Below are 26259 nucleotides of genomic sequence, written 5' to 3' on the forward strand. Positions count from 1 at the left end.
TTAGTTGTAACAACGGAAACTCGTTAATAAATTCCAAATCTCCAAATACGAGTGACGCAAAAGCTCGTCCTTACAAAAACCGATTAGGAAACCTGATCAAGAGTACCATTCCAGTCGACCTCCCAGACTGGAATCATGTGCCTGCGCAGAGTGTGGCGGCTCTTATGAACTCAATTCATAACGAGTATAACTTCGTTTATGAACATCCCGAGAGTGGCGAGCTTGTGCCTGCAGATCCTATTCGCAACGAGATTGACATGGCTATCATTCGCGATGCGAAGAGGATGCGCCGTGGCCAGAAGTCGAGGTTGTCGCAGCTCTTCTTCAAGACATTTTGCGGGAGTAAGGATCTCGCTAAAAATGAAACTCACGATGGCTACAACCAGGAAGCCTGGTTGAAAGCAATAGAGACGTTCGACTCGCCGGAGCATAAGGTATGAGTTGAACTTCCGATGATTATTCGAATTTCTTAAAATTAAACTTCACGTATTTATGTCTTGCAGGCGAAATCTCTCCGCAACCGGGAAAATTCGAAGATGAAGAAGACGAAGGCGAGGCAAGGCTCGCTTAGTTTTTTTGGTCATCGCTCGAGGAACGTAAGTCTCTTAAAAGTAATATGCAATATATATGTGATTCATATTTTAATGTTGAAAAATTACAGCGAAGAGAAGATGGGAGTATAGGCTCGGCTTTAGCGATATGGTTAGAAAAACACCAGGACACTAAGGGATCGTGGACGACGGACTTCGCGAAGACGCAATACGTAAGTTAATTTTTTTATTTACTATATTTAATTACTTTATTTCTTCTTATCTGATAAGTTTTTTGTGGTTTTATTTTGAAGGATCAAGTCACCGCTCAGACGATAGATATTTTGTGGCAAGCGGAGGAGCAAAACATCGTGATCTCCCAAGAAGATGCGGAGATGTACGCGATGCGCGATGTTTTGGGAGTGCGCAGAGACTGGGAAGTCGGTTTAGGGCCTTCGATCCCAAGGTCATCGTTGGGTGTTGCCCAAACGCTAGATGGAGGCTCGTCAAGTTCGTCATCTCAGACCGATCCATTGGTTGCCGAGATGCGAGCTCAGATGGATGCCCAACAAGCCGAGCTACAAGTGATGCGGCAACAGATCGCCTTCCTCAGCCAGCAGCACAACCAGCCTCCCACGACTCCTCAACCTCCGCGTGCATCGCAACCAGGTGGGACGGATCAGCAGACGCCAGGTTCCACGCCGGGTTCTACGCCTGGTTCGATGGATTACTTGTGAGACCGTCCTTACGGAAGCGGCGGAACGAGGAAATTCTAATATCGATAAGTTTTATAAGAAAAAAAAATTAGGAATTCATTTTTTTTCGCTTTTTTTGGAAAGAATTTTTATTTTTAATTAAGAATTCTATTTTCAGAATATTATTTCTAATTCATTTAGAATTTTATTTAATTAATATTATTTGAATTTTTATTTCTAATTCATTTAGAATTATGTAATTCATTTTTATTTTGTTAATTTACTTTTTTAATTTTGTATTTTTTTTAGTTGAACAAACATATTTGATGCGACATTGTCGCACCGAATACCATGGCGCGAACATATTCGGTGCGACAATGTCGCACCCGATATCTATTTACCCGCCAATTCTATAAAATTTGGCAGGAAAATAACTTGGGCATTAGGTGCGACATGTCGCACCTGTAAGTGTCGCACCTAAAGGGGGACTTATTAGGTGCGACATGTCGCACCCAATACCTTCTGCGACGGGTTATCCGGTGCGACGCTGTCGCACCTAATGTCGCACCTAATAAACTTTTAGGTGCGACATTTTGAGCATTGGGTGCGACATTCGTCGCACCGGATAACGTATTTTATCCTAGTACACGAAAAACATGCAAAATTTGAAACTACCATAACTCTTTCAAATGGTGTGTGATTTTTAAGATTCTTGTCTCCTTTGGTTTTTGGTTATCATATTTTCGAGAATGTGTAAGCGTATCATGAGTTTTCAATCCCTATAAAAATTTCAAATATCCTCTTCAAATCCAAAGGGGTTAGTACACGAAAAACTATCAAAATTTAAAACTACCATAAATCTTTTAAATGGTGTGAGATTCTGAAGATTCTTGTCTCTTTTGGTTAATGGTTACCATATTTTTCGAGAATATGTAGGCGTATCATTAGTTTTCGATCCCTATAAAAATTTCACAAATCCTCTTCAAAGACAAAGGGATTAGTACACGAAAAACATGCAAAATTTGAAACTACCATAAATCTTTCAAATGGTGTGTGATTTTTAAGATTCTTGTCTCTTTTGGTTTTTGGTTACCATATTTTCGAGAATGTGTAAGCGTATCATCAGTTTTCAATCCCTTTAAAAATTTCAAATATCCTCTTCAAATCCAAAGTGGTTAGTACACGAAAAAATTGCAAAATTTGAAACTACCATACATCTTTCAAATAGTATGAGATTTTGAAGATTCTCGTCTCTTTTGGTTGATGGTTAACATATTTTCGAGAATTTGTAGGCGTATCATTAGTTTTCGATCCCTATAAAAATTTCACAAATCCCTTTCAAAGCCAAAGGGGTTAGTACATGAAAAACTTGAAAAATTTGAAACTACCATAACTCTTTTAAATGGTGTGAGATTTTGAATATTTTCATCTCGTTTGGTTGATGCTCTACCATATTTTCGAGAATATGTAGGCATATCATTAGTTTTCGATCCCTATAAAAATTCCACAAATCCTCTTCAAAGCCAAAGGGGTTAGTACACGAAAAACTTGCAAAATTTGAAACTACCATAACTCCTTCAAATGGTGTGAGATTTTGAAGATTCTTGTCTCTTTTGGTTGATGTTTACCATATTTTCGAGAATATGTAGGCATATCATTAGTTTTCGATCCCTATACAAATTTCACAAATCCTCTTCAAAGCCAAAGGGATTAGTACACGAAAAACATGCAAAATTTGAAACTACCATAACTCTTTCAAATGGTGTGTGATTTTTAAGATTCTTGTCTCTTTTGGTTTTTGGTTACCATATTTTCGAGAATGTGTAAGCGTATCATCAGTTTTCAATCCCTATAAAAATTTCAGATATCCTCCTCAAATCCAAAAGGGTTAGAACACGAAAAAATTGCAAAATTTGAAACTACCATACATCTTTCAAATGGTATGAGATTTTGAATATTCTTGTGTCTTTTGGTTGATGGTGAACATATTTTCGGGAATTTGTAGGCGTATAATTAGTTTTCGATCCCTATAAAAATTTCACAAATCCCCTTCAAAGCCAAATGGGTTAGTACATGAAAAACTTGCAAAATTTGAAACTACCATAACTCTTTTAAATGTTGTGAGATTTTGAATATTTTCATCTCTTTTGGTTGATGTTTACCTTATTTTCGAGAATATGTAGGCATATCATTAGTTTTCGATCCGTATAAAAATTTCACAAATCCTCTTTAAATCCAAAAGGGGTTAGTACACGAAAAAAATGCAAAATTTGAAACTACCATAACTCTTTCAAATGTTGTGTGATTTTTATGATTCTTTACTCTTTTGGTTCTTTGTTACCATATTTTTTAGCATATGTAGGCGTATCATTAGTTTTCAATCCCTATAGAAATTTCACAAATCCTCTTCAAAGCCAAACGGGTTAGTACACGAAAAACTTGCAAAATTTGAAACTACCATAACTCCTTCAAATGGTGTGAGATTTTGAAGATTCTTGTCTCTTTTGGTTGATGGTTACCATATTTTCGAGAATGTGTAGGCATATCATTAGTTTTCGATCCCTATAAAAATTTCACAAATCCTCTTCAAAGCCAAAGGGATTAGTACACGAAAAACATGCAAAATTTGAAACTACCATAACTCTTTCAAATGGTGTGTGATTTTTAAGATTCTTGTCTCTTTTGGTTTTTGGTTACCATATTTTTGAGAATGTGTAAGCGTATCATCAGTTTTCAATCCCTTTAAGAATTTCAAATATCCTCTTCAAATCCAAAGGGGTTAGTACACGAAAAAATTGCAAAATTTGAAACTACCATACATCTTTCAAATGGTATGAGATTTTGAAGATTCTTGTCACTTTTGGTTGATGGTTAACATATTTTCGAGAATTTGTAGGCGTATCATTAGTTTTCGATCCCGATAAAAATTTCACAAATCCTCTTCAACGACAAAGGGATTAGTATACGAAAAACATGCAAAATTTGAAACTACCATAACTCTTTCAAATGGTGTGTGTGTTTTAAGATTCTTGTCTCCTTTGGTTTTTGGTTACCATGTTTTCGAGAATGTGTAAGCGTATCATCAGTTTTCAAACCCTATAAAAATTTCAAATATCCTCTTCAAATCCAAAGGGGTTAGTACACGAAAAAATTGAAAAATTTGAAACTACCATACATCTTTCAAATGGTATGAGATTTTGAAGATTCTCATTTCTTTTGGTTGATGGTTAACATATTTTCGAGAATTTGTAGGCGTATCATTAGTTTTCGATCCCTATAAAAATTTCACAAATCCCCTTCAAAGCCAAAGGGGTTAGTACATGAAAAACTTGCAAAATTTGAAACTACCATAACTCTTTTAAATGGTGTGAGATTTTGAATATTTTCATCTCTTTTGGTTGATGTTTACCATATTTTCGAGAATATGTAGGCATATCATTAGTTTTCGATCCGTATAAAAATTTCACAAATCCTCTTTAAATCCAAAAGGGGTTAGTACACGAAAAAAATACAAAATTTGAAACTACCATAACTCTTACAAATGGTGTGTGATTTTTATGATTCTTTACTCTTTTGGTTCTTTGTTACCATATTTTTTAGCATATGTAGGCGTATCATCAGTTTTCAATCCCTATAGAAATTTCATAAATCCTCTTCAAAGCCAAAGGGGTTAGTACACGAAAAACTTGCAAAATTTGAAACTACCATAACTCTTTCAAATGGTGTGAGATTATGAAGATTCTTGTCCCTTTTGGTTAATGATTACCATATTTTCGAGAATGTGTAGGCGTATCATTAGTTTTCGATCCCTATAAAACTTTCACAAATCCTCTTCAAAGACAAAGGGATTAGTACACGAAAAACATGCAAAATTTGAAACTACCATAACTCTTTCAAATGGTGTGTGAGTTTTAAGATTCTTGTCTCTTTTGGTTTTTGGTTACCATATTTTCGAGAATGTGTAAGCGTATCATCAGTTTTCAATCCCTATAAAACTTTCAGATATCCTCTTCAAATCCAAAGGGGTTAGTACACGAAAAAATTGCAAAATTTAAAACTACCATACATCTTTCAAATGGTATGAGATTTTGAAGATTCTTGTCCCTTTTGGTTGATGGTTAACATATTTTCGAGAATTTGTAGGCGTATCATTAGTTTTCGATCCCTATAAATATTTCACAAATCCTCTTCAACGAAAAAGGGATTAGTATAAGAAAAACATGCAAAATTTGAAACTACCATAACTCTTTCAAATGGTGTGTGATTTTTAAGATTCTTGTCTCTTTTGGTTTTTGGTTACCATATTTTCGAGAATGTGTAAGCGTATCATCAGTTTTCAATCCCTTTAAAAATTTCAAATATCCTCTTCAAATCCAAAGTGGTTAGTACACGAAAAAATTGCAAAATTTGAAACTACCATACATCTTTCAAATAGTATGAGATTTTGAAGATTCTCGTCTCTTTTGGTTGATGGTTAACATATTTTCGAGAATTTGTAGGCGTATCATTAGTTTTCGATCCCTATAAAAATTTCACAAATCCCTTTCAAAGCCAAAGGGGTTAGTACATGAAAAACTTGAAAAATTTGAAACTACCATAACTCTTTTAAATGGTGTGAGATTTTGAATATTTTCATCTCTTTTGGTTGATGTTTACCATATTTTCGAGAATATGTAGGCATATCATTAGTTTTCGATCCCTATAAAAATTCCACAAATCCTCTTCAAAGCCAAAGGGGTTAGTACACGAAAAACTTGCAAAATTTGAAACTACCATAACTCCTTCAAATGGTGTGAGATTTTGAAGATTCTTGTCTCTTTTGGTTGATGTTTACCATATTTTCGAGAATATGTAGGCATATCATTAGTTTTCGATCCCTATACAAATTTCACAAATCCTCTTCAAAGCCAAAGGGATTAGTACACGAAAAACATGCAAAATTTGAAACTACCATAACTCTTTCAAATGGTGTGTGATTTTTAAGATTCTTGTCTCTTTTGGTTTTTGGTTACCATATTTTCGAGAATGTGTAAGCGTATCATCAGTTTTCAATCCCTATAAAAATTTCAGATATCCTCCTCAAATCCAAAAGGGTTAGAACACGAAAAAATTGCAAAATTTGAAACTACCATACATCTTTCAAATGGTATGAGATTTTGAATATTCTTGTGTCTTTTGGTTGATGGTGAACATATTTTCGGGAATTTGTAGGCGTATAATTAGTTTTCGATCCCTATAAAAATTTCACAAATCCCCTTCAAAGCCAAATGGGTTAGTACATGAAAAACTTGCAAAATTTGAAACTACCATAACTCTTTTAAATGTTGTGAGATTTTGAATATTTTCATCTCTTTTGGTTGATGTTTACCTTATTTTCGAGAATATGTAGGCATATCATTAGTTTTCGATCCGTATAAAAATTTCACAAATCCTCTTTAAATCCAAAAGGGGTTAGTACACGAAAAAAATGCAAAATTTGAAACTACCATAACTCTTTCAAATGTTGTGTGATTTTTATGATTCTTTACTCTTTTGGTTCTTTGTTACCATATTTTTTAGCATATGTAGGCGTATCATTAGTTTTCAATCCCTATAGAAATTTCACAAATCCTCTTCAAAGCCAAAGGGGTTAGTACACGAAAAACTTGCAAAATTTGAAACTACCATAACTCCTTCAAATGGTGTGAGATTTTGAAGATTCTTGTCTCTTTTGGTTGATGGTTACCATATTTTCGAGAATGTGTAGGCATATCATTAGTTTTCGATCCCTATAAAAATTTCACAAATCCTCTTCAAAGCCAAAGGGATTAGTACACGAAAAACATGCAAAATTTGAAACTACCATAACTCTTTCAAATGGTGTGTGATTTTTAAGATTCTTGTCTCTTTTGGTTTTTGGTTACCATATTTTTGAGAATGTGTAAGCGTATCATCAGTTTTCAATCCCTTTAAGAATTTCAAATATCCTCTTCAAATCCAAAGGGGTTAGTACACGAAAAAATTGCAAAATTTGAAACTACCATACATCTTTCAAATGGTATGAGATTTTGAAGATTCTTGTCACTTTTGGTTGATGGTTAACATATTTTCGAGAATTTGTAGGCGTATCATTAGTTTTCGATCCCGATAAAAATTTCACAAATCCTCTTCAACGACAAAGGGATTAGTATACGAAAAACATGCAAAATTTGAAACTACCATAACTCTTTCAAATGGTGTGTGTGTTTTAAGATTCTTGTCTCCTTTGGTTTTTGGTTACCATGTTTTCGAGAATGTGTAAGCGTATCATCAGTTTTCAAACCCTATAAAAATTTCAAATATCCTCTTCAAATCCAAAGGGGTTAGTACACGAAAAAATTGAAAAACTTGAAACTACCATACATCTTTCAAATGGTATGAGATTTTGAAGATTCTCATTTCTTTTGGTTGATGGTTAACATATTTTCGAGAATTTGTAGGCGTATCATTAGTTTTCGATCCCTATAAAAATTTCACAAATCCCCTTCAAAGCCAAAGGGGTTAGTACATGAAAAACTTGCAAAATTTGAAACTACCATAACTCTTTTAAATGGTGTGAGATTTTGAATATTTTCATCTCTTTTGGTTGATGTTTACCATATTTTCGAGAATATGTAGGCATATCATTAGTTTTCGATCCGTATAAAAATTTCACAAATCCTCTTTAAATCCAAAAGGGGTTAGTACACGAAAAAAATACAAAATTTGAAACTACCATAACTCTTACAAATGGTGTGTGATTTTTATGATTCTTTACTCTTTTGGTTCTTTGTTACCATATTTTTTAGCATATGTAGGCGTATCATCAGTTTTCAATCCCTATAGAAATTTCATAAATCCTCTTCAAAGCCAAAGGGGTTAGTACACGAAAAACTTGCAAAATTTGAAACTACCATAACTCTTTCAAATGGTGTGAGATTATGAAGATTCTTGTCCCTTTTGGTTAATGATTACCATATTTTCGAGAATGTGTAGGCGTATCATTAGTTTTCGATCCCTATAAAACTTTCACAAATCCTCTTCAAAGACAAAGGGATTAGTACACGAAAAACATGCAAAATTTGAAACTACCATAACTCTTTCAAATGGTGTGTGAGTTTTAAGATTCTTGTCTCTTTTGGTTTTTGGTTACCATATTTTCGAGAATGTGTAAGCGTATCATCAGTTTTCAATCCCTATAAAAATTTCAGATATCCTCTTCAAATCCAAAGGGGTTAGTACACGAAAAAATTGCAAAATTTAAAACTACCATACATCTTTCAAATGGTATGAGATTTTGAAGATTCTTGTCCCTTTTGGTTGATGGTTAACATATTTTCGAGAATTTGTAGGCGTATCATTAGTTTTCGATCCCTATAAATATTTCACAAATCCTCTTCAACGAAAAAGGGATTAGTATAAGAAAAACATGCAAAATTTGAAACTACCATAACTCTTTCAAATTGTGTGTGAGTTTTAAGATTCTTGTCTCCTTTGGTTTTTGGTTACCATGTTTTCGAGAATGTGTAAGCGTATCATCAGTTTTCAAACCCTATAAAAATTTCAAATATCCTCTTCAAATCCAAAGGGGTTAGTACACGAAAAAATTGAAAAATTTGAAACTACCATACATCTTTCAAATGGTATGAGATTTTGAAGATTCTCATCTCTTTTGGTTGATGGTTAACCTATTTTCGAGAATTTGTAGGCGTATCATTAGTTTTCGATCCCTATAAAAATTTCACAAATCCCCTTCAAAGCCAAATGGGTTAGTACATGAAAAACTTGCAAAATTTGAAACTACCATAACTCTTTTAAATGGTGTTAGATTTTGAATATTTTCATCTCTTTTGGTTGATGTTTACCATATTTTCGAGAATATGTAGGCATATCATTAGTTTTCGATCCGTATAAAAATTTCACAAATCCTCTTTAAATCCAAAAGGGGTTAGTACACGAAAAAATTGCAAATTTTGAAACTACCATAACTCTTTCAAATGGTGTGTGATTTTTATGATTCTTTACTCTTTTGGTTCTTTGTTACCATAATTTTTAGAATATGTAGGCGTATCATTAGTTTTCGATCCGTATAAAAATTCCACAAATCCTCTTCAAAGCCAAAGGGGTTAGTACACGAAAAAATTACAAAATTTGAAACTACCATAACTCCTTCAAATGGTGTGAGATTTTGAAGATTCTTGTCTCTTTTGGTTGATAGTTACCATATTTTCGAGAATGTGTAGGCATATCATTAGTTTGCGATCCCTATAAAAATTTCACAAATCCTCTTCAAAGCCAAAGGGATTAGTACACGAAAAACATGGAAAATTTGAAACTACCATAACTCTTTCAAATGGTGTGTGATTTTTAAGATTCTTGTCTCTTTTGGTTTTTGGTTACCATATTTTCGAGAATGTGTAAGCGTATCATCCGTTTTCAATCCCTATAAAAATTTCAGATATCCTCCTCAAATCCAAAAGGGTTAGTTCACGAAAAAATTGAAAAATTTGAAACTACCATACATCTTTCAAATGGTATGAGATTTTGATGATTCTCATCTCTTTTGGTTGATGGTTAACATTTTTTCGAGAATTTGTAGGCGTATCATTAGTTTTCGATCCCTATAAAAATTTCACAAATCCCCCTCAAAGCCAAAGGGGTTAATACATGAAAAACTTGCAAAATTTGAAACTACCATAACTCTTTTAAATGGTGTGAGATTTTGAATATTTTCATCTCTTTTGGTTGATGTTTACCAGATTTTCGAGAATATGTAGGCATATCATTAGTTTTCGATCCGTATAAAAATTTCACAAATCCTCTTTAAATCCAAAAGGGGTTTGTACACGAAAAAAATGCAAAATTTAAAACTACCATAACTCTTTCAAATGGTGTGTGATTTTTATGATTCTTTACTCTTTTGGTTCTTTGTTACCATATTTTTTAGCATATGTAGGCGTATCATTAGTTTTCAATCCCTATAGAAATTTCACAAATCCTCTTCAAAGCCAAATGGGTTAGTACACGAAAAACTTGCAAAATTTGAAACTACCATAACTCCTTCAAATGGTGTGAGATTTTGAAGATTTTTCTCGCTTTTGGTTGATGGATACCATATTTTCGAGAATGTGCAGGCGTATCATTAGTTTTCGATCCCTATCAAAATTTCACAAATGCTCTTCAAAGCCAAATGGATTAGTACACGAAAAACATGCAAAATTTGAAACTACCATAACTCTTTTAAATGGTTTGTGATTTTTATGATTCTTGTCTCTTTTGGTTTTTGGTTACCTTATTTTCGAAAATGTGTAATGTTATCATCAGTTTTAAATCCCTATAAAATTTTCAAAAATCCTCTTCAAAGCCAAATGGGGTTAGTACACGAAAAACTTGCAAAATTTGAAACTACCATAACTCTTTCAAATGGTGTTAGATTATGAAGATTCTTGTCCCTTTTGGTTAATGGTTACCATATTTTCGAGAATGTGTAGGCGTATCATTAGTTTTGGATCCCTATAAAAATTTCACAAATCCTCTTCAAAGACAAAGGGATTAGTACACGAAAAACATGCAAAATTTGAAAGTACCATAACTCTTTCAAATGGTGTGTGAGTTTTAAGAGTCTTGTCTCCTTTGGTTTTTGGTTACCATATTTTCGAGAATGTGTAAGCGTATCATCAGTTTTCAATCCCTATAAAAATTTCAGATATCCTCTTCAAATCCAAAGGGGTTAGTACACGAAAAAATTGCAAAATTTGAAACTACCATAACTCTTTTAAATGGTGTGAGATTCTGAAGATTCTTGTCCCTTTTGGTTAATGGTTACCATATTTTCGAGAATGTGTAGGCGTATCATTAGTTTTCGATCCCTATAAAAATTTCAGAAATCCTCTTCAAAGACAAAGGGATTAGTACACGAAAAACATGCAAAATTTAAAACTACCATAACTCTTTCAAATGGTGTGTGATTTTTAAGATTCTTGTCTCCTTTGGTTTTTGGTTACCATATTTTCGAGAATGTGCAAGCGTATCATCATATTTCAATCCCTATAAAAATTTCAGATATCCTCTTCAAATCCAAAGGGGTTAGTACACGAAAAAATTGCAAAATTTGAAACTACCATAACTCTTTTAAATGGTGTGAGATTCTGAAGATTCTTGTCCCTTTTGGTTAATGGTTACCATATTTTCGAGAATGTGTAGGCGTATCATTAGTTTTGGATCCCTATAAAAATTTCACAAATCCTCTTCAAAGACAAAGGGATTAGTACACGAAAAACATGCAAAATTTGAAAGTACCATAACTCTTTCAAATGGTGTGTGAGTTTTAAGAGTCTTGTCTCCTTTGGTTTTTGGTTACCATATTTTCGAGAATGTGTAAGCGTATCATCAGTTTTCAATCCCTATAAAAATTTCAGATATCCTCTTCAAATCCAAAGGGGTTAGTACACGAAAAAATTGCAAAATTTGAAACTACCATAACTCTTTTAAATGGTGTGAGATTCTGAAGATTCTTGTCCCTTTTGGTTAATGGTTACCATATTTTCGAGAATGTGTAGGCGTATCATTAGTTTTCGATCCCTATAAAAATTTCAGAAATCCTCTTCAAAGACAAAGGGATTAGTACACGAAAAACATGCAAAATTTAAAACTACCATAACTCTTTCAAATGGTGTGTGATTTTTAAGATTCTTGTCTCCTTTGGTTTTTGGTTACCATATTTTCGAGAATGTGCAAGCGTATCATCATATTTCAATCCCTATAAAAATTTCAGATATCCTCTTCAAATCCAAAGGGGTTAGTACACGAAAAAATTGCAAAATTTGAAACTACCATAACTCTTTTAAATGGTGTGAGATTCTGAAGATTCTTGTCCCTTTTGGTTAATGGTTACCATATTTTCGAGAATGTGTAGGCGTATCATTAGTTTTCGATCACTATAAAAATTTCACAAATCCCCTTCAAAGCCAAAGAACGTACATGAGATACTTGAAAAATTTGAAACTACCATAAATCTTTTAAATGGTGTGAGATTTTGAATATTTTCATCTCTTTTGTTTGATGTTTACCATATTTTCGAGAATATGTAGGTATATCATTAGTTTTCGATCCGTATAATAATTTCACAAATCCTCTTTAAATCGAAAAAGGGTTAGTACACGAAAAACTTGCAAAATTTGAAACTACCATAACTCATTCAAATGGTGTGAGATTTTTAAGATTCTTGTCTCTTTTGGTTAAAGGTTACCATATTTTCGAGAATGTGTAGGCGTATCATTAGTTTTCGATCCCTATAAAAATTTCACAAATCCTCTTCAAAGCCAAAGGGATTAGTTCACGAAAAACATGCAAAATTTGAAACTACCATAACTCTTTTAAATGGTGTGTGATTTTTATGATTCTTGTCTCTTTTGGTTTTTGGTTACCATATTTTCGAAAATGTGTAATGTTATCATCATTTTTCAATCCCTATAAAAATTTCACAAATCCTCTTCAAAGCCAAAGGGGTTAGTACACGAAAAACTTACAAAATTTGAAACTACCATAACTCTTTCAAATGGTGTGAGATTCTGAAGATTCTTGTCCCTTTTGGTTAATGGTTACCATATTTTCGAGAATGTGTAGGCGAATCATTAGTTTTCGATCCCTATAAAAATTTCAGAAATCCTCTTCAAAGACAAAGGGATTATTAGTACACGAAAAACATGCAAAATTTAAAACTACCATAACTCTTTCAAATGGTGTGTGATTTTTAAGATTCTTGTCTCCTTTGGTTTTTTGTTACCATATTTTCGAGGTTGTGTAAGCGTATCATCAGTTTTCAATCCCTATAAATATTTCAAATATCCTCTTCAAATCAAAAGGGGTTAGTACACGAAAAACTTACAAAATTTGAAACTACCATAACTCTTTCAAATGGTGTGAGATTCTGAAGATTCTTGTCCCTTTTGGTTAATGGTTACCATATTTTCGAGAATGTGTAGGCGTATCATTAGTTTTCGATCCCTATAAAAATTTCAGAAATCCTCTTCAAAGACAAAGGGATTAGTACACGAAAAACATGCAAAATTTAAAACTACCATAACTCTTTCAAATGGTGTGTGATTTTTAAGATTCTTGTCTCCTTTGGTTTTTGGTTACCATATTTTCGAGAATGTGTAAGCGTATCATCAGTTTTCAATCCCTATAAAAATTTCAAATATCCTCTTCAAATCAAAAGGGGTTAGTACACGAAAAAATTGCAAAATTTGAAACTACCATAACTCCTTCAAATGGTGTGAGATTTTTAAGATTCTTGTCTCTTTTGGTTGATGGTTACCATATTTTCGTGAATGTGTAGGCATATCATTAGTTTTCGATCCCTATAAAAATTTCACAAATCCTCTTCAAAGCCAAAGGGATTAGTACACGAAAAACATGCAAAATTTGAAACTACCATAACTCTTTCAAATGGTCTGAAATTTTTAAGATTCTTGTCTCTTTTGATTTTTGGTTACCATATTTTCGAGAATGTGTAAGCGTATCATCAGTTTTCAATCCCTATAAAAATTTCAGATATCCTCTTCAAATCCAAAGGGGTTAGTACACCAAAATATTGAAAAATTTGAAACTACCATACATCTTTTAAATGGTATGAGATTTTGAAGATTCTTGTCCCTTTTGGTTGATGGTGAACATATTTTCGAGAATTTGTAGGCGTATCATTAGTTTTCGATCCCTATAAAAACTTCACAAATCACCTTCAAAGCCAAAGGGGTTAGTACATGAAAAACTTGCAAAACATGAAACTACCATAACTCTATTAAATGGTGTGAGATTTTAAATATTTTCATCTCTTTCGGTTGATGTTTACCATATTTTCGAGAATATGTAGGCATATCATTAGTTTTCGATCCGTATAAAAATTTCACAAATCCTCTTTAAATCCAAAAGTGGTTAGTACACGAAAAAAATGCAAAATTTGAAAGTACCATAACTCTTTCAAATGGTGTGTGATTTTTATGATTCTTTACTCTTTTGGTTCTTTGATACCATATTTTTTAGCATATGTAGGCGTATCATTAGTTTTCAATCCCTATAGAAATTTCACAAATCATCTTCAAAGCCAAAGGGATTAGTACACAAAAAACATGCAAAATTTGAAACTACCATAACTCTTTTAAATGGTGTGTGATTTTTATGATTCTTGTCTCTTTTGGTTTTTGGTTACCTTATTTTCGAAAATGTGTAATATTATCATCAGTTTTCAATCCCTATAAAAATTTCACAAATCCTCTTCAAAGCCAAAGGGGTTAGTACACGAAAAACTTACAAAATTTGAAACTACCATAAATCTTTCAAATGGTGTGAGATTCTGAAGATTCTTGTCCCTTTTGGTTAATGGTTACCATATTTTCGAGAATGTGTAGGCGTATCATTAGTTTTCGATCCCTATAAAAATTTCACAAAATTTTCGAAAATGTGTAATGTTATCATCAGTTTTCAATCCCTATAAAAATTTCACAAACCCTCTTCAAAGCCAAAGGGGTTAGTACACGAAAAACTTACATAACTCTTTCAAATGGTGTGAGAATCTCAAGATTCTTGTCCCTTTTGGTTAATGGTTACCATATTTTCGAGAATGTGTAGGCGTATCATTAGTTTTCGATCCCTATAAAAATTTCAGAAATCCTCTTCAAAGACAAAGGGATTAGTACACGAAAAACATGGAAAATTTAAAACTACCATAACTCTTTCAAATGGTGTGTGATTTTTAAGATTCTTGTCTCCTTTGGTTTTTGGTTACCATATTTTCGAGAATGTGTAAGCGTATCATCAGTTTTCAATCCCTATAAAAATTTCAAATATCCTCTTCAAATCCAAAGGGGTTAGTACACGAAAAAATTGCAAAATTTGAAACTACCATAAATCCTTCAAATGGTGTGAGATTTTTAAGATTCTTGTCTCTTTTGGTTGATGGTTACCATATTTTCGAGAATGTGTAGGCAATTCATTAGTTTTCGATCCGTATAAAAATTTCACAAATCCTCTTTAAATCCAAAAGGGGTTAGTACACGAAAAAAATGCAAAATTTGAAACTACCATAACTCTTTCAAATGGTGTGTGATTTTTATGATTCATTACTCTTTTGGTTCTTTGTTACCATATTTTTTAGCATATGTAGGCGTATCATTAGTTTTCAATCCCTATAGAAATTTCACAAATCATCTTCAAAGCCAAAGGGATTAGTACACGAAAAACTTACAAAATTTGAAACTACCATAACTCTTTCAAATGGTGTGAGATTCTTAAGATTCTTGTCCCTTTTGGTTAATGGTTATCATATTTTCGAGAATGTGTAGACGTATCATTAGTTTTCGATCCCTATAAAAATTTCACAAAATTTTCGAAAATGTGTAATGTTATCATCAGTTTTCAATCCCTATAAAAATATCACAAACCCTCTTCAAAGCCAAAGGGGTTAGTACACGAAAAACTTACATAACTCTTTCAAATGGTGTGAGAATCTCAAGATTCTTGTCCCTTTTGGTTAATGGTTACCATATTTTCGAGAATGTGTTGGCGTATCATTAGTTTTCGATCCCTATAAAAATTTCAGAAATCCTCTTCAAAGACAAAGGGATTAGTACACGAAAAACATGGAAAATTTAAAACTACCATAACTCTTTCAAATGGTGTGTGATTTTTAAGATTCTTGTCTCCTTTGGTTTTTGGTTACCATATTTTCGAGAATGTGTAAGCAAATCATCAGTTTTCAATCCCTATAACAATTTCAAATATCCTCTTCAAATCCAAAGGGGTTAGTACACGAAAAAATTGCAAAATTTGAAACTACCATAACTCCTTCAAATGGTGTGAGATTTTTAAGATTCTTGTCTCTTTTGGTTGATGGTTACCATATTTTCGAGAATGTGTAGGCAATTCATTAGTTTTCGATCCGTATAAAAATTTCACAAATCCTCTTTAAATCCAAAAGGGGTTAGTACACGAAAAAAATGCAAAATTTGAAACTACCATAACTCTTTCAAATGGTGTGTGATTTTTATGATTCATTACTCTTTTGGTTCTTTGTTACCATATTTTTTAGCATATGTAGGCGTATCATTAGTTTTCAATCCCTATAGAAATTTCACAAATCATCTTCAAAGCCAAAGGGATTAGTACACGAAAAACTTACAAAATTTGAAACTACCATAACTCTTTCAAATGGTGTGAGATTCTTAAGATTCTTGTCCCTTTTGGTTAATGGTTATCATATTTTCCAGAATGTGTAGACGTATCATTAGTTTTCGATCCCTATAAAAATTTAAGAAATCCTCTTCAAAGACAAAGGGATTAGTACACGAAGAACATGCAAAATTTGAAACTAACATAACTCTTTCAAATGGTGTGTGATTTTTAAGATTCTTGTCTCCTTTTGTTTTTGGTTACCATATTTTCGAGAATGTGTAATCAAATCATCAGTTTTCAATCCCTATAACAATTTCAAATATCCTCTTCAAATCCAAAGGGGTTAGTACACGAAAAAATTGCAAAATTTGAAACTACCATAACTCCTTCAAATGGTGTGAGATTTTGAAGATTCTTGTCTCTTTTGGTTGATATTTTCGAGAATGTGTAGGCATATCATTAGTTTTTGATCCCTATAAAAATTTCACAAATCCTCTTCAAAGCCAAAGGGATTAGTACACGAAAAACATGCAAAATTTGAAACTACCATAACTCTTTCAAATGGTGTGTGATTTTTAAGATTCTTGTCTCTTTTGGGTTTTGGTTACCATATTTTCGAGAATGTGTAAGCGTATCATCAGTTTTCAATCCCTATAAAAATTTCAGATATCATCTTCAAATCCAAAGGGGTTAGTACACGAAAAAATTGCAAAATTTGAAACTACCATACATCTTTCAAATGGTATGAGATTTTGAAGATTCTTGTCCCTTTTGGTTGATGGTTAACATATTTTCGAGAATTTGTAGGCGTATCATTAGTTTTCGATCTCTATAAAAATTTCACAAATCCCCTTCAAAGCCAAAGGGGTTAGTACATGAAAAACTTGCAAGATTTGAAACTACCATAACTCTTTCAAATGGTGTGTGATTTTTATTATTCTTTACTCTTTTGGTTCGTTGTTACCATATTTTTTAGCATATGTAGGCGTATCATTAGTTTTCAATCCCTATAGAAATTTCACAAATCCTCTTCAAAGCCAAAGGGGTTAGTACACGAAAAACTTGCAAAATTTGAAACTACCATAACTCCTTCAAATGGTGTGAGATTTTGAAGATTCTTGTCTCTTTTGGTTGATGGTTACCATATTTTCGAGAATGTGTAGGCATATCATTAGTTTTCGATCCGTATAAAAATTTCACAAATCCTCTTTAAATCCAAAAGGGGTTAGTACACGAAAAAAATGCAAAATTTGAAACTACCATAACTCTTTCAAATGGTGTGTGATTTTTATGATTCTTTACTCTTTTGGTTCTTTGTTACCATATTTTTTAGCATATGTAGGCGTATAATTAGTTTTCAATCCCTATAGAAATTTCACAAATCATCTTCAAAACCAAAGGGATTAGTACACGAAAAACATGCAAAATTTGAAACTACCATAACTCTTTTAAATGGTGTGTTATTTTTATGATTCTTGTCTCTTTTGGTTTTTGGTTACCTTATTTTCGAAAATGTGTAATGTTATCAACAGTTTTCAATCCCTATAAAAATTTCACAAATCCTCTTCAAAGCCAAAGGGGTTAGTACACGAAAAACTTACAAAATTTGAAACTACCATAACTCTTTCAAATGGTGTGAGATTCTGAAGATTCTTGTCCCTTTTGGTTAATGGTTACCATATTTTCGAGAATGTGTAGGTGTATCATTAGTTTTCGATCCCTATAAAATTTTCAGAAATCCTCTTCAAAGACAAAGGGATTAGTTCACGAAAAACATGCAAAATTTGAAACTACCATAACTCTTTCAAATGGTGTGAGATTCTGAAGATTGTTGTCCCTTTTGGTTAATGGTTACCATATTTTCGAGAATGTGTAAGCGTATCATCAGTTTTCAATCCCTATAAAAATTTCAAATATCCTCTTCAAATCCAAAGGGGTTAGTACACGAAAAAATTGCAAAATATGAAACTACCATAACTCCTTCAAATGGTGTGAGATTTTGAAGATTCTTATCTCTTTTGGTTGATATTTTCGAGAATGTGTAGGCATATCATTAGTTTTTGATCCCTATAAAAATTTCACAAATCCTCTTCAAAGCCAAAGGGATTAGTACACGAAAAACATGCAAAATTTGAAACTACCGTAACTCATTCAAATGGTGTGTGATTTTTATTTTTCTTTACTCTTTTGGTTCGTTGTTACCATATTTTTTAGCATATGTAGGCGTATCATTACTTTTCAATCCCTATAGAAATTTCACAAAATTTTTTTAAAGCCAAAGGGGTTAGTACACGAAAAACTTGCAAAATTTGAAACTAAAATTTGAAACTACCATAACTCCTTCAAATGGTGTGAGATTTTGAAGATTCTTGTCTCTTTTGGTTGATGGTTACCATATTTTCGAGAATGTGTAGGCATATCATTAGTTTTCGATCCGTATAAAAATTTCACAAATCCTCTTTAAATCCAAAAGGGGTTAGTACACGAAAAAAATGCAAAATTTGAAACTACCATAACTCTTTCAAATGGTGTGTGATTTTTATGATTCTTTACTCTTTTGGTTCTTTGTTACCATATTTTTTAGCATATGTAGGCGTATCATTAGTTTTCAATCCCTATAGAAATTTCACAAATCATCTTCAAAACCAAAGGGATTAGTACACGAAAAACATGCAAAATTTGAAACTACCATAACTCTTTTAAATGGTGTGTTATTTTTATGATTCTTGTCTCTTTTGGTTTTTGGTTACCTTATTTTCGAAAATGTGTAATGTTATCAACAGTTTTCAATCCCTATAAAAATTTCACAAATCCTCTTCAAAGCCAAAGGGGTTAGTACACGAAAAACTTACAAAATTTGAAACTACCATAACTCTTTCAAATGGTGTGAGATTCTGAAGATTCTTGTCCCTTTTGGTTAATGGTTACCATATTTTCGAGAATGTGTAGGTGTATCATTAGTTTTCGATCCCTATAAAATTTTCAGAAATCCTCTTCAAAGACAAAGGGATTAGTTCACGAAAAACATGCAAAATTTGAAACTACCATAACTCTTTAAAATGGTGTGAGATTCTGAAGATTGTTGTCCCTTTTGGTTAATGGTTACCATATTTTCGAGAATGTGTAAGCGTATCATCAGTTTTCAATCCCTATAAAAATTTCAAATATCCTCTTCAAATCCAAAGGGGTTAGTACACGAAAAAATTGCAAAATTTGAAACTACCATAACTCCTTCAAATGGTGTGAGATTTTGAAGATTCTTATCTCTTTTGGTTGATATTTTCGAGAATGTGTAGGCATATCATTAGTTTTTGATCCCTATAAAAATTTCACAAATCCTCTTCAAAGCCAAAGGGATTAGTACACGAAAAACATGCAAAATTTGAAACTACCATAACTCATTCAAATGGTGTGTGATTTTTATTTTTCTTTACTCTTTTGGTTCATTGTTACCATATTTTTTAGCATATGTAGGCGTATCATTACTTTTCAATCCCTATAGAAATTTCACAAAATTTTTTTAAAGCCAAAGAGGTTAGTACACGAAAAACTTGCAAAATTTGAAACTAAAATTTGAAACTACCATAACTCCTTCAAATGGTGTGAGATTTTGAAGATTCTTGTCTCTTTTGGTTGATGGTTACCATATTTTCGAGAATGTGTAGGCATATCATTAGTTTTCGATCCGTATAAAAATTTCACAAATCCTCTTTAAATCCAAAAGGGGTTAGTACACGAAAAAAATGCAAAATTTGAAACTACCATAACTCTTTCAAATGGTGTGTGATTTTTATGATTCATTACTGTTTTGGTTCTTTGTTACCATATTTTTTAGCATATGTAGGCGTATCATTAGTTTTCAATCCCTATAGAAATTTCACAAATCATCTTCAAAGCCAAAGGGATTAGTACACGAAAAACATGCAAAATTTGAAACTACCATAACTCTTTTAAATGGTGTGTGATTTTTATGATTCTTGTCTCCTTTTGTTTTTGGTTACCATATTTTCGAGAATGTGTAAGCAAATCATCAGTTTTCAATCCCTATAACAATTTCAAATATCCTCTTCAAATCCAAAGGGGTTAGTACACGAAAAAATTGCAAAATTTGAAACTACCATAACTCCTTCAAATGGTGTGAGATTTTGAAGATTCTTGTCTCTATTGGTTGATGGTTACCATATTTTCGAGAATGTGTAGCCATATCATTAGTTTTTGATCCCTATAAAAATTTCACAAATCCTCTTCAAAGCCAAAGGGATTAGTACACGAAAAACATGCAAAATTTGAAACTACCATAACTCTTTCAAATGGTGTGTGATTTTCAATATTCTTGTCTCTTTTGGTTTTTGGTTACCATATTTTCGAGAATGTGTAAGCGTATCATCAGTTTTCAATCCCTATAAAAATTTCAGATATCGTCTTCAAATCCAAAGGGGTTAGTACACGAAAAAATTGCAAAATTTGAAACTACCATACATCTTTCAAATGGTATGAGATTTTGAAGATTCTTGTCCCTTTTGGTTGATGGTTAACATATTTTCGAGAATTTGTAGGCGTATCATTAGTTTTCGATCTCTATAAAAATTTCACAAATCCCCTTCAAAGCCAAAGGGGTTAGTACATGAAAAACTTGCAAAATTTGAAACTACCATAACTCATTCAAATGGTGTGTGATTTTTATTATTCTTTACTCTTTTGGTTCGTTGTTACCATATTTTTTAGCATATGTAGGCGTATCATTAGTTTTCAATCCCTATAGAAATTTCACAAATCCTCTTCAAAGCCAAAGGGGTTAGTACACGAAAAACTTGCAAAATTTGAAACTACCATAACTCCTTCAAATGGTGTGAGATTTTGAAGATTCTTGTCTCTTTTGGTTGATGGTTACCATATTTTCGAGAATGTGTAGGCATAGCATTAGTTTTCGATCCGTATAAAAATTTCACAAATCCTCTTTAAATCCAAAAGGGGTTAGTAACGAAAAAATGCAAAATTTGAAACTACCATAACTCTTTCAAATGGTGTGAGATTCTTAAGATTCTTGTCCCTTTTGGTTAATGGTTATCATATTTTCGAGAATGTGTAGGCGTATCATTAGTTTTCGATCCCTATAAAAATTTAAGAAATCCTCTTCAAAGACAAAGGGATTAGTACACGAAGAACATGCAAAATTTGAAACTAACATAACTCTTTCAAATGGTGTGTGATTTTTAAGATTCTTGTCTCCTTTTGTTTTTGGTTACCATATTTTCGAGAATGTGTAAGCAAATCATCAGTTTTCAATCCCTATAACAATTTCAAATATCCTCTTCAAATCCAAAGGGGTTAGTACACGAAAAAATTGCAAAATTTGAAACTACCATAACTCCTTCAAATGGTGTGAGATTTTGAAGATTCTTGTCTCTTTTGGTTGATGGTTACCATATTTTCAAGAATGTGTAGGCATATCATTAGTTTTTGATCCCTATAAAAATTTCACAAATCCTCTTCAAAGCCAAAGGGATTAGTACACGAAAAACATGCAAAATTTGAAACTACCATAACTCTTTCAAATGGTGTGTGATTTTTAAGATTCTTGTCTCTTTGGTTTTTGGTTACCATATTTTCGAGAATGTGTAAGCGTATCATCAGTTTTCAATCCCTATAAAAATTTCAGATATCGTCTTCAAATCCAAAGGGGTTTGTACACGAAAAAATTGCAAAATTTCAAACTACCATACATCTTTCAAATGGTATGATATTTTGAAGATTCTTGTCCCTTTTGGTTGATGGTTAACATATTTTCGATAATTTGTAGGCGTATCATTAGTTTTCGATCTCTATAAAAATTTCACAAATCCCCTTCAAAGCCAAAGGGGTTAGTACATGAAAAACTTGCAAAATTTGAAACTACCATAACTCTTTCAAATGGTGTGTGATTTTTATTATTATTTACTCTTTTTGTTCGTTGTTACCATATTTTTTAGCATATGTAGGCGTATCATTAGTTTTCAATCCCTATAGAAATTTCACAAATCCTCTTCAAAGCCAAAGGGGTTAGTACACGAAAAACTTGCAAAATCTGAAACTACCATAACTCCTTCAAATGGTGTGAGATTTTGAAGATTCTTGTCTCTTTTGGTTGATGGTTACCATATTTTTGAGAATGTGTAGGTATATCATTAGTGTTCGATCCGTATAAAAATTTCACAAATCCTCTTTAAATCCAAAAGGGGTTAGTACACGAAAAAAATGCAAAATTTGAAACTACCATAACTCTTTCAAATGGTGTGTGATTTTTATGATTCATTACTCTTTTGGTTCTTTGTTACCATATTTTTTAGCATATGTAGGCATATCATTAGTTTTCAATCCCTATAGAAATTTCACAAATCACCTTCAAAGCCAAAGAGATTAGTACACGAAAAACATGCAAAATTTGAAACTACCATAACTCTTTTAAATGGTGTGTGATTTTTATGATTCTTGTCTCTTTTTGTTTTTGGTTACCTTATTTTCGAAAAAGTGTAATGTTATCATCAGTTTTCAATCCCTATAAAAATTTCACAAATCCTCTTCATAGCCAAAGGGGTTACTACACGAAAAACTTACAAAATTTGAAACTAACATAACTCTTTCAAATGGTGTGAGATTCTTAAGATTCTTGTCCCTTTTGGTTAATGGTTATCATATTTTCGAGAATGTGTAGGCGTATTATTAGTTTTCGATCCCTATAAAAATTTAAGAAATCCTCTTCAAAGACAAAGGGATTAGTACACGAAGAACATGCAAAATTTGAAACTAACATAACTCTTTCAAATGGTGTGTGATTTTTAAGATTCTTAACTCCTTTTGTTTTTGGTTACCATATTTTCGAGAATGTGTAAGCAAATCATCAGTTTTCAATCCCTATAACAATTTCAAATATCCTCTTCAAATCCAAAGGGGTTAGTACACGAAAAAATTGCAAAATTTGAAACTACCATAACTCCTTCAAATGGTGTGAGATTTTGAAGATTCTTGTCTCTTTTGGTTGATGGTTACCATATTTTCGAGAATGTGTAGGCATATCATTAGTTTTTGATCCCTATAAAAATTTCACAAATCCTCTTCAAAGCCAAAGGGATTAGTACACGAAAAACATGCAAAATTTGAAACTACCATAACTCATTCAAATGGTGTGTGATTTTTAAGATTCTTGTCTCTTTTGGTTTTTGGTTACCATATTTTCGAGAATGTGTAAGCGTATCATCAGTTTTCAATCCCTATAAAAATTTCAGATATCGTCTTCAAATCCAAAGGGGTTAGTACACGAAAAAATTGCAAAATTTGAAACTACCATACATCTTTCAAATTGTATGAGATTTTGAAGATTCTTGTCCCTTTTGGTTGATGGTTAACGTATTTTCGAGAATTTGTAGGCGTATCATTAGTTTTCGATCTCTATAAAAATTTCACAAATCCCCTTCAAAGCCAAAGGGGTTAGTACATGAAAAACTTGCAAAATTTGAAACTACCATAACTCTTTTAAATGCTGTGAGATTCTGAAGATTCTTGTCCCTTTTGGTTAATGGTTACCTTATTTTCGAGAATGTGTAGGTGTATCATTAGTTTTCGATCCCTATAAAATTTTCAGAAATCCTCTTCAAAGACAAAGGGATTAGTTCACGAAAAACATTCAAAATTTGAAACTACCATAACTCTTTCAAATGGTGTGAGATTCTGAAGATTCTTGTCCCTTTTGGTTAATGGTTACCATATTTTCGAGAATGTGTAAGCGTATCATCAGTTTTCAATCCCTATAAAAATTTCAAATATCCTCTTCAAATCCAAAGGGATTAGTACACGAAAAAATTGCAAAATTTGAAACTACCATAACTCCTTCAAATGGTGTGAGATTTTGAAGATTCTTATCTCTTTTGGTTTATGGTTACCATATTTTCGAGAATGTGTAGGCGTATCATTAGTTTTCGATCCCTATAAAAATTTCACAAAATTTTCGAAAATATGTAATGTTATCATCAGTTTTCAATCCCTATAAAAATTTCACAAATCCTCTTCAAAGCCAAAGGGGTTAGTACACGAAAAACTTACAAAATTTGAAACTACCATAACTCTTTCAAATGGTTTGTGATTTTTAAGATTCTTGTCTCCTTTGGTTTTTGGTTACCATATTTTCAAGAATGTGTAAGCGTATCATCAGTTTTCAATTCCTATAAAAATTTCAAATATCCTCTTTAAATCCAAAGGGGCTAGTACACGAAAAAATTGCAAAATTTGAAATTACCATAACTCCTTCAAATGGTGTGAAATTTTGAAGATTCTTGTCTCTTTTGGTTGATGGTTACCATATTTTCGAGAATGTGTAGGTATATCATTAGTTTTCGATCCCTATAAAAATTTCACAAATCCTCTTCAAAGCCAAAGGGATTAGTACACGGTAAACATGCAAAATTTGAAACTACCATAACTCTTTCAAATGGTGTGTGATTTTTAAGATTCTTGTCTCTTTTGGTTTTTGGTTACCATATTTTCGAGAATGTGTAAGCGTATCATCAGTTTTCAATCCCTATAAAAATTTCAGATATGCTCTTCAAATCCAAAGGGGTTAGTAGACAAAAAAATTGCAAAATTTGAAACTACCATACATCTTTCAAATGGTATGAGATTTTGAAGATTCTTGTCCCTTTTGGTTGATGGTTAACATATTTTCGAGAATTTGTAGGCGTATCATTAGTTTTCGATCCCTATAAAAATTTCACAAATCCCCTTCAAAGCCAAAGGGGTTAGTACATGAAAAACTTGCAAAATTTGAAACTACCATAACTGTTTTAAATGGTGTGAGATTTTGAATATTTTCATCTCTTTTGGTTGATGTTTACCATATTTTCGAGAATATGTAGGCATATCATTAGTTTTCGATCCGTATAAAAATTTCACAAATCCTCTTTAAATCCAAAAGGGGTTAGTACACGAAAAAATTGCAAAATTTGAAACTACCATAACTCTTTCAAATGGTGTGTGTTGTTTATGATTCTTTACTCTTTTGGTCCCTTGTTACCATAAATTTTAGAATATGTAGGCGTATCATTAGTTTTCGATCCCTATAAAAATATCACAAATCCTCTTTAAATCCAAAAGGGGTTAGTACACTAAAAAAATACAAAATTTGAAACTACCATAACTCTTTCAAAGGGTGTGTGATTTTTATGATTCTTTACTCTTTTGGTTCTTTGTTACCACATTTTTTAGCATATGTAGGCGTATCATTAGTATTCAATGCCGATAGAAATTTCACAAATCCTCTTCAAAGCCAAAGGGGTAAGTACACGAAAAACTTGCAAAATTTGAAACTACCATAACTCCTTCAAATGGTGTGAGATTTTGAAGATTCTTGTCTCTTTTGGTTGATGGTTACCATATTTTCGAGAATGTGTAGGCGTATCATTAGTTTTCGATCACTATAAAAATGCAACAAATCCTCTTCAAAGCCAAATGGATTAGTACACGAAAAACATGCAAAATTTGAAACTACCATAACTCTTTTAAATGGTGTGTGATTTTTATGATTCTTGTCTCTTTTGGTTTTTGGTTACCTTATTTTAGAAAATGTGTAATGTTATCATCAGTTTTTAATCCCTATAAAAATTTCACAAATCCTCTTCAAAGCCAAACGGGTTAGTACACGAAAAACTTACACAATTTGAAACTACCATAACTCTTTCAAATGGTGTGATATTTTGAAAATTCTTGTCCCTTTTGGTTAATGGTTACCATATTTTCGAGAATGTGTAGGCGTATCATTAGTTTTCGATCCCTATAAAAATTTCACAAATCCTCTTCATAGACAAAGGCATTAGTACACGAAAAACATGCAAAATTTG

At 32.2% G+C, this 26259-nt stretch overlaps 1 protein-coding gene across 1 annotated transcript; it reads left to right on the top strand.

Moving 5' to 3' along the window:
- The first annotated feature begins 382 nt into the window (after window positions 1-382).
- Window positions 383-25992, top strand: LOC149408364 (uncharacterized). Its single transcript, XM_089625284.1, has 5 exons — window positions 383-434; window positions 504-596; window positions 662-763; window positions 845-1040; window positions 25982-25992. The coding sequence occupies exons 2-5, from the start codon at window positions 537-539 to the stop codon at window positions 25990-25992; spliced, it is 369 nt and encodes a 122-aa protein (XP_089481410.1). The 5' UTR covers window positions 383-434; window positions 504-536.
- Window positions 25993-26259: the final 267 nt, after the last annotated feature.

The sequence above is a fragment of the Urtica dioica genome, chromosome 1, assembly GCF_054948205.1.
Source record: "Urtica dioica subsp. dioica isolate 48M chromosome 1, U.dioica_male_clone48M_v1_H2, whole genome shotgun sequence".
NCBI classification, from domain to species: Eukaryota; Viridiplantae; Streptophyta; class Magnoliopsida; order Rosales; family Urticaceae; genus Urtica; species Urtica dioica.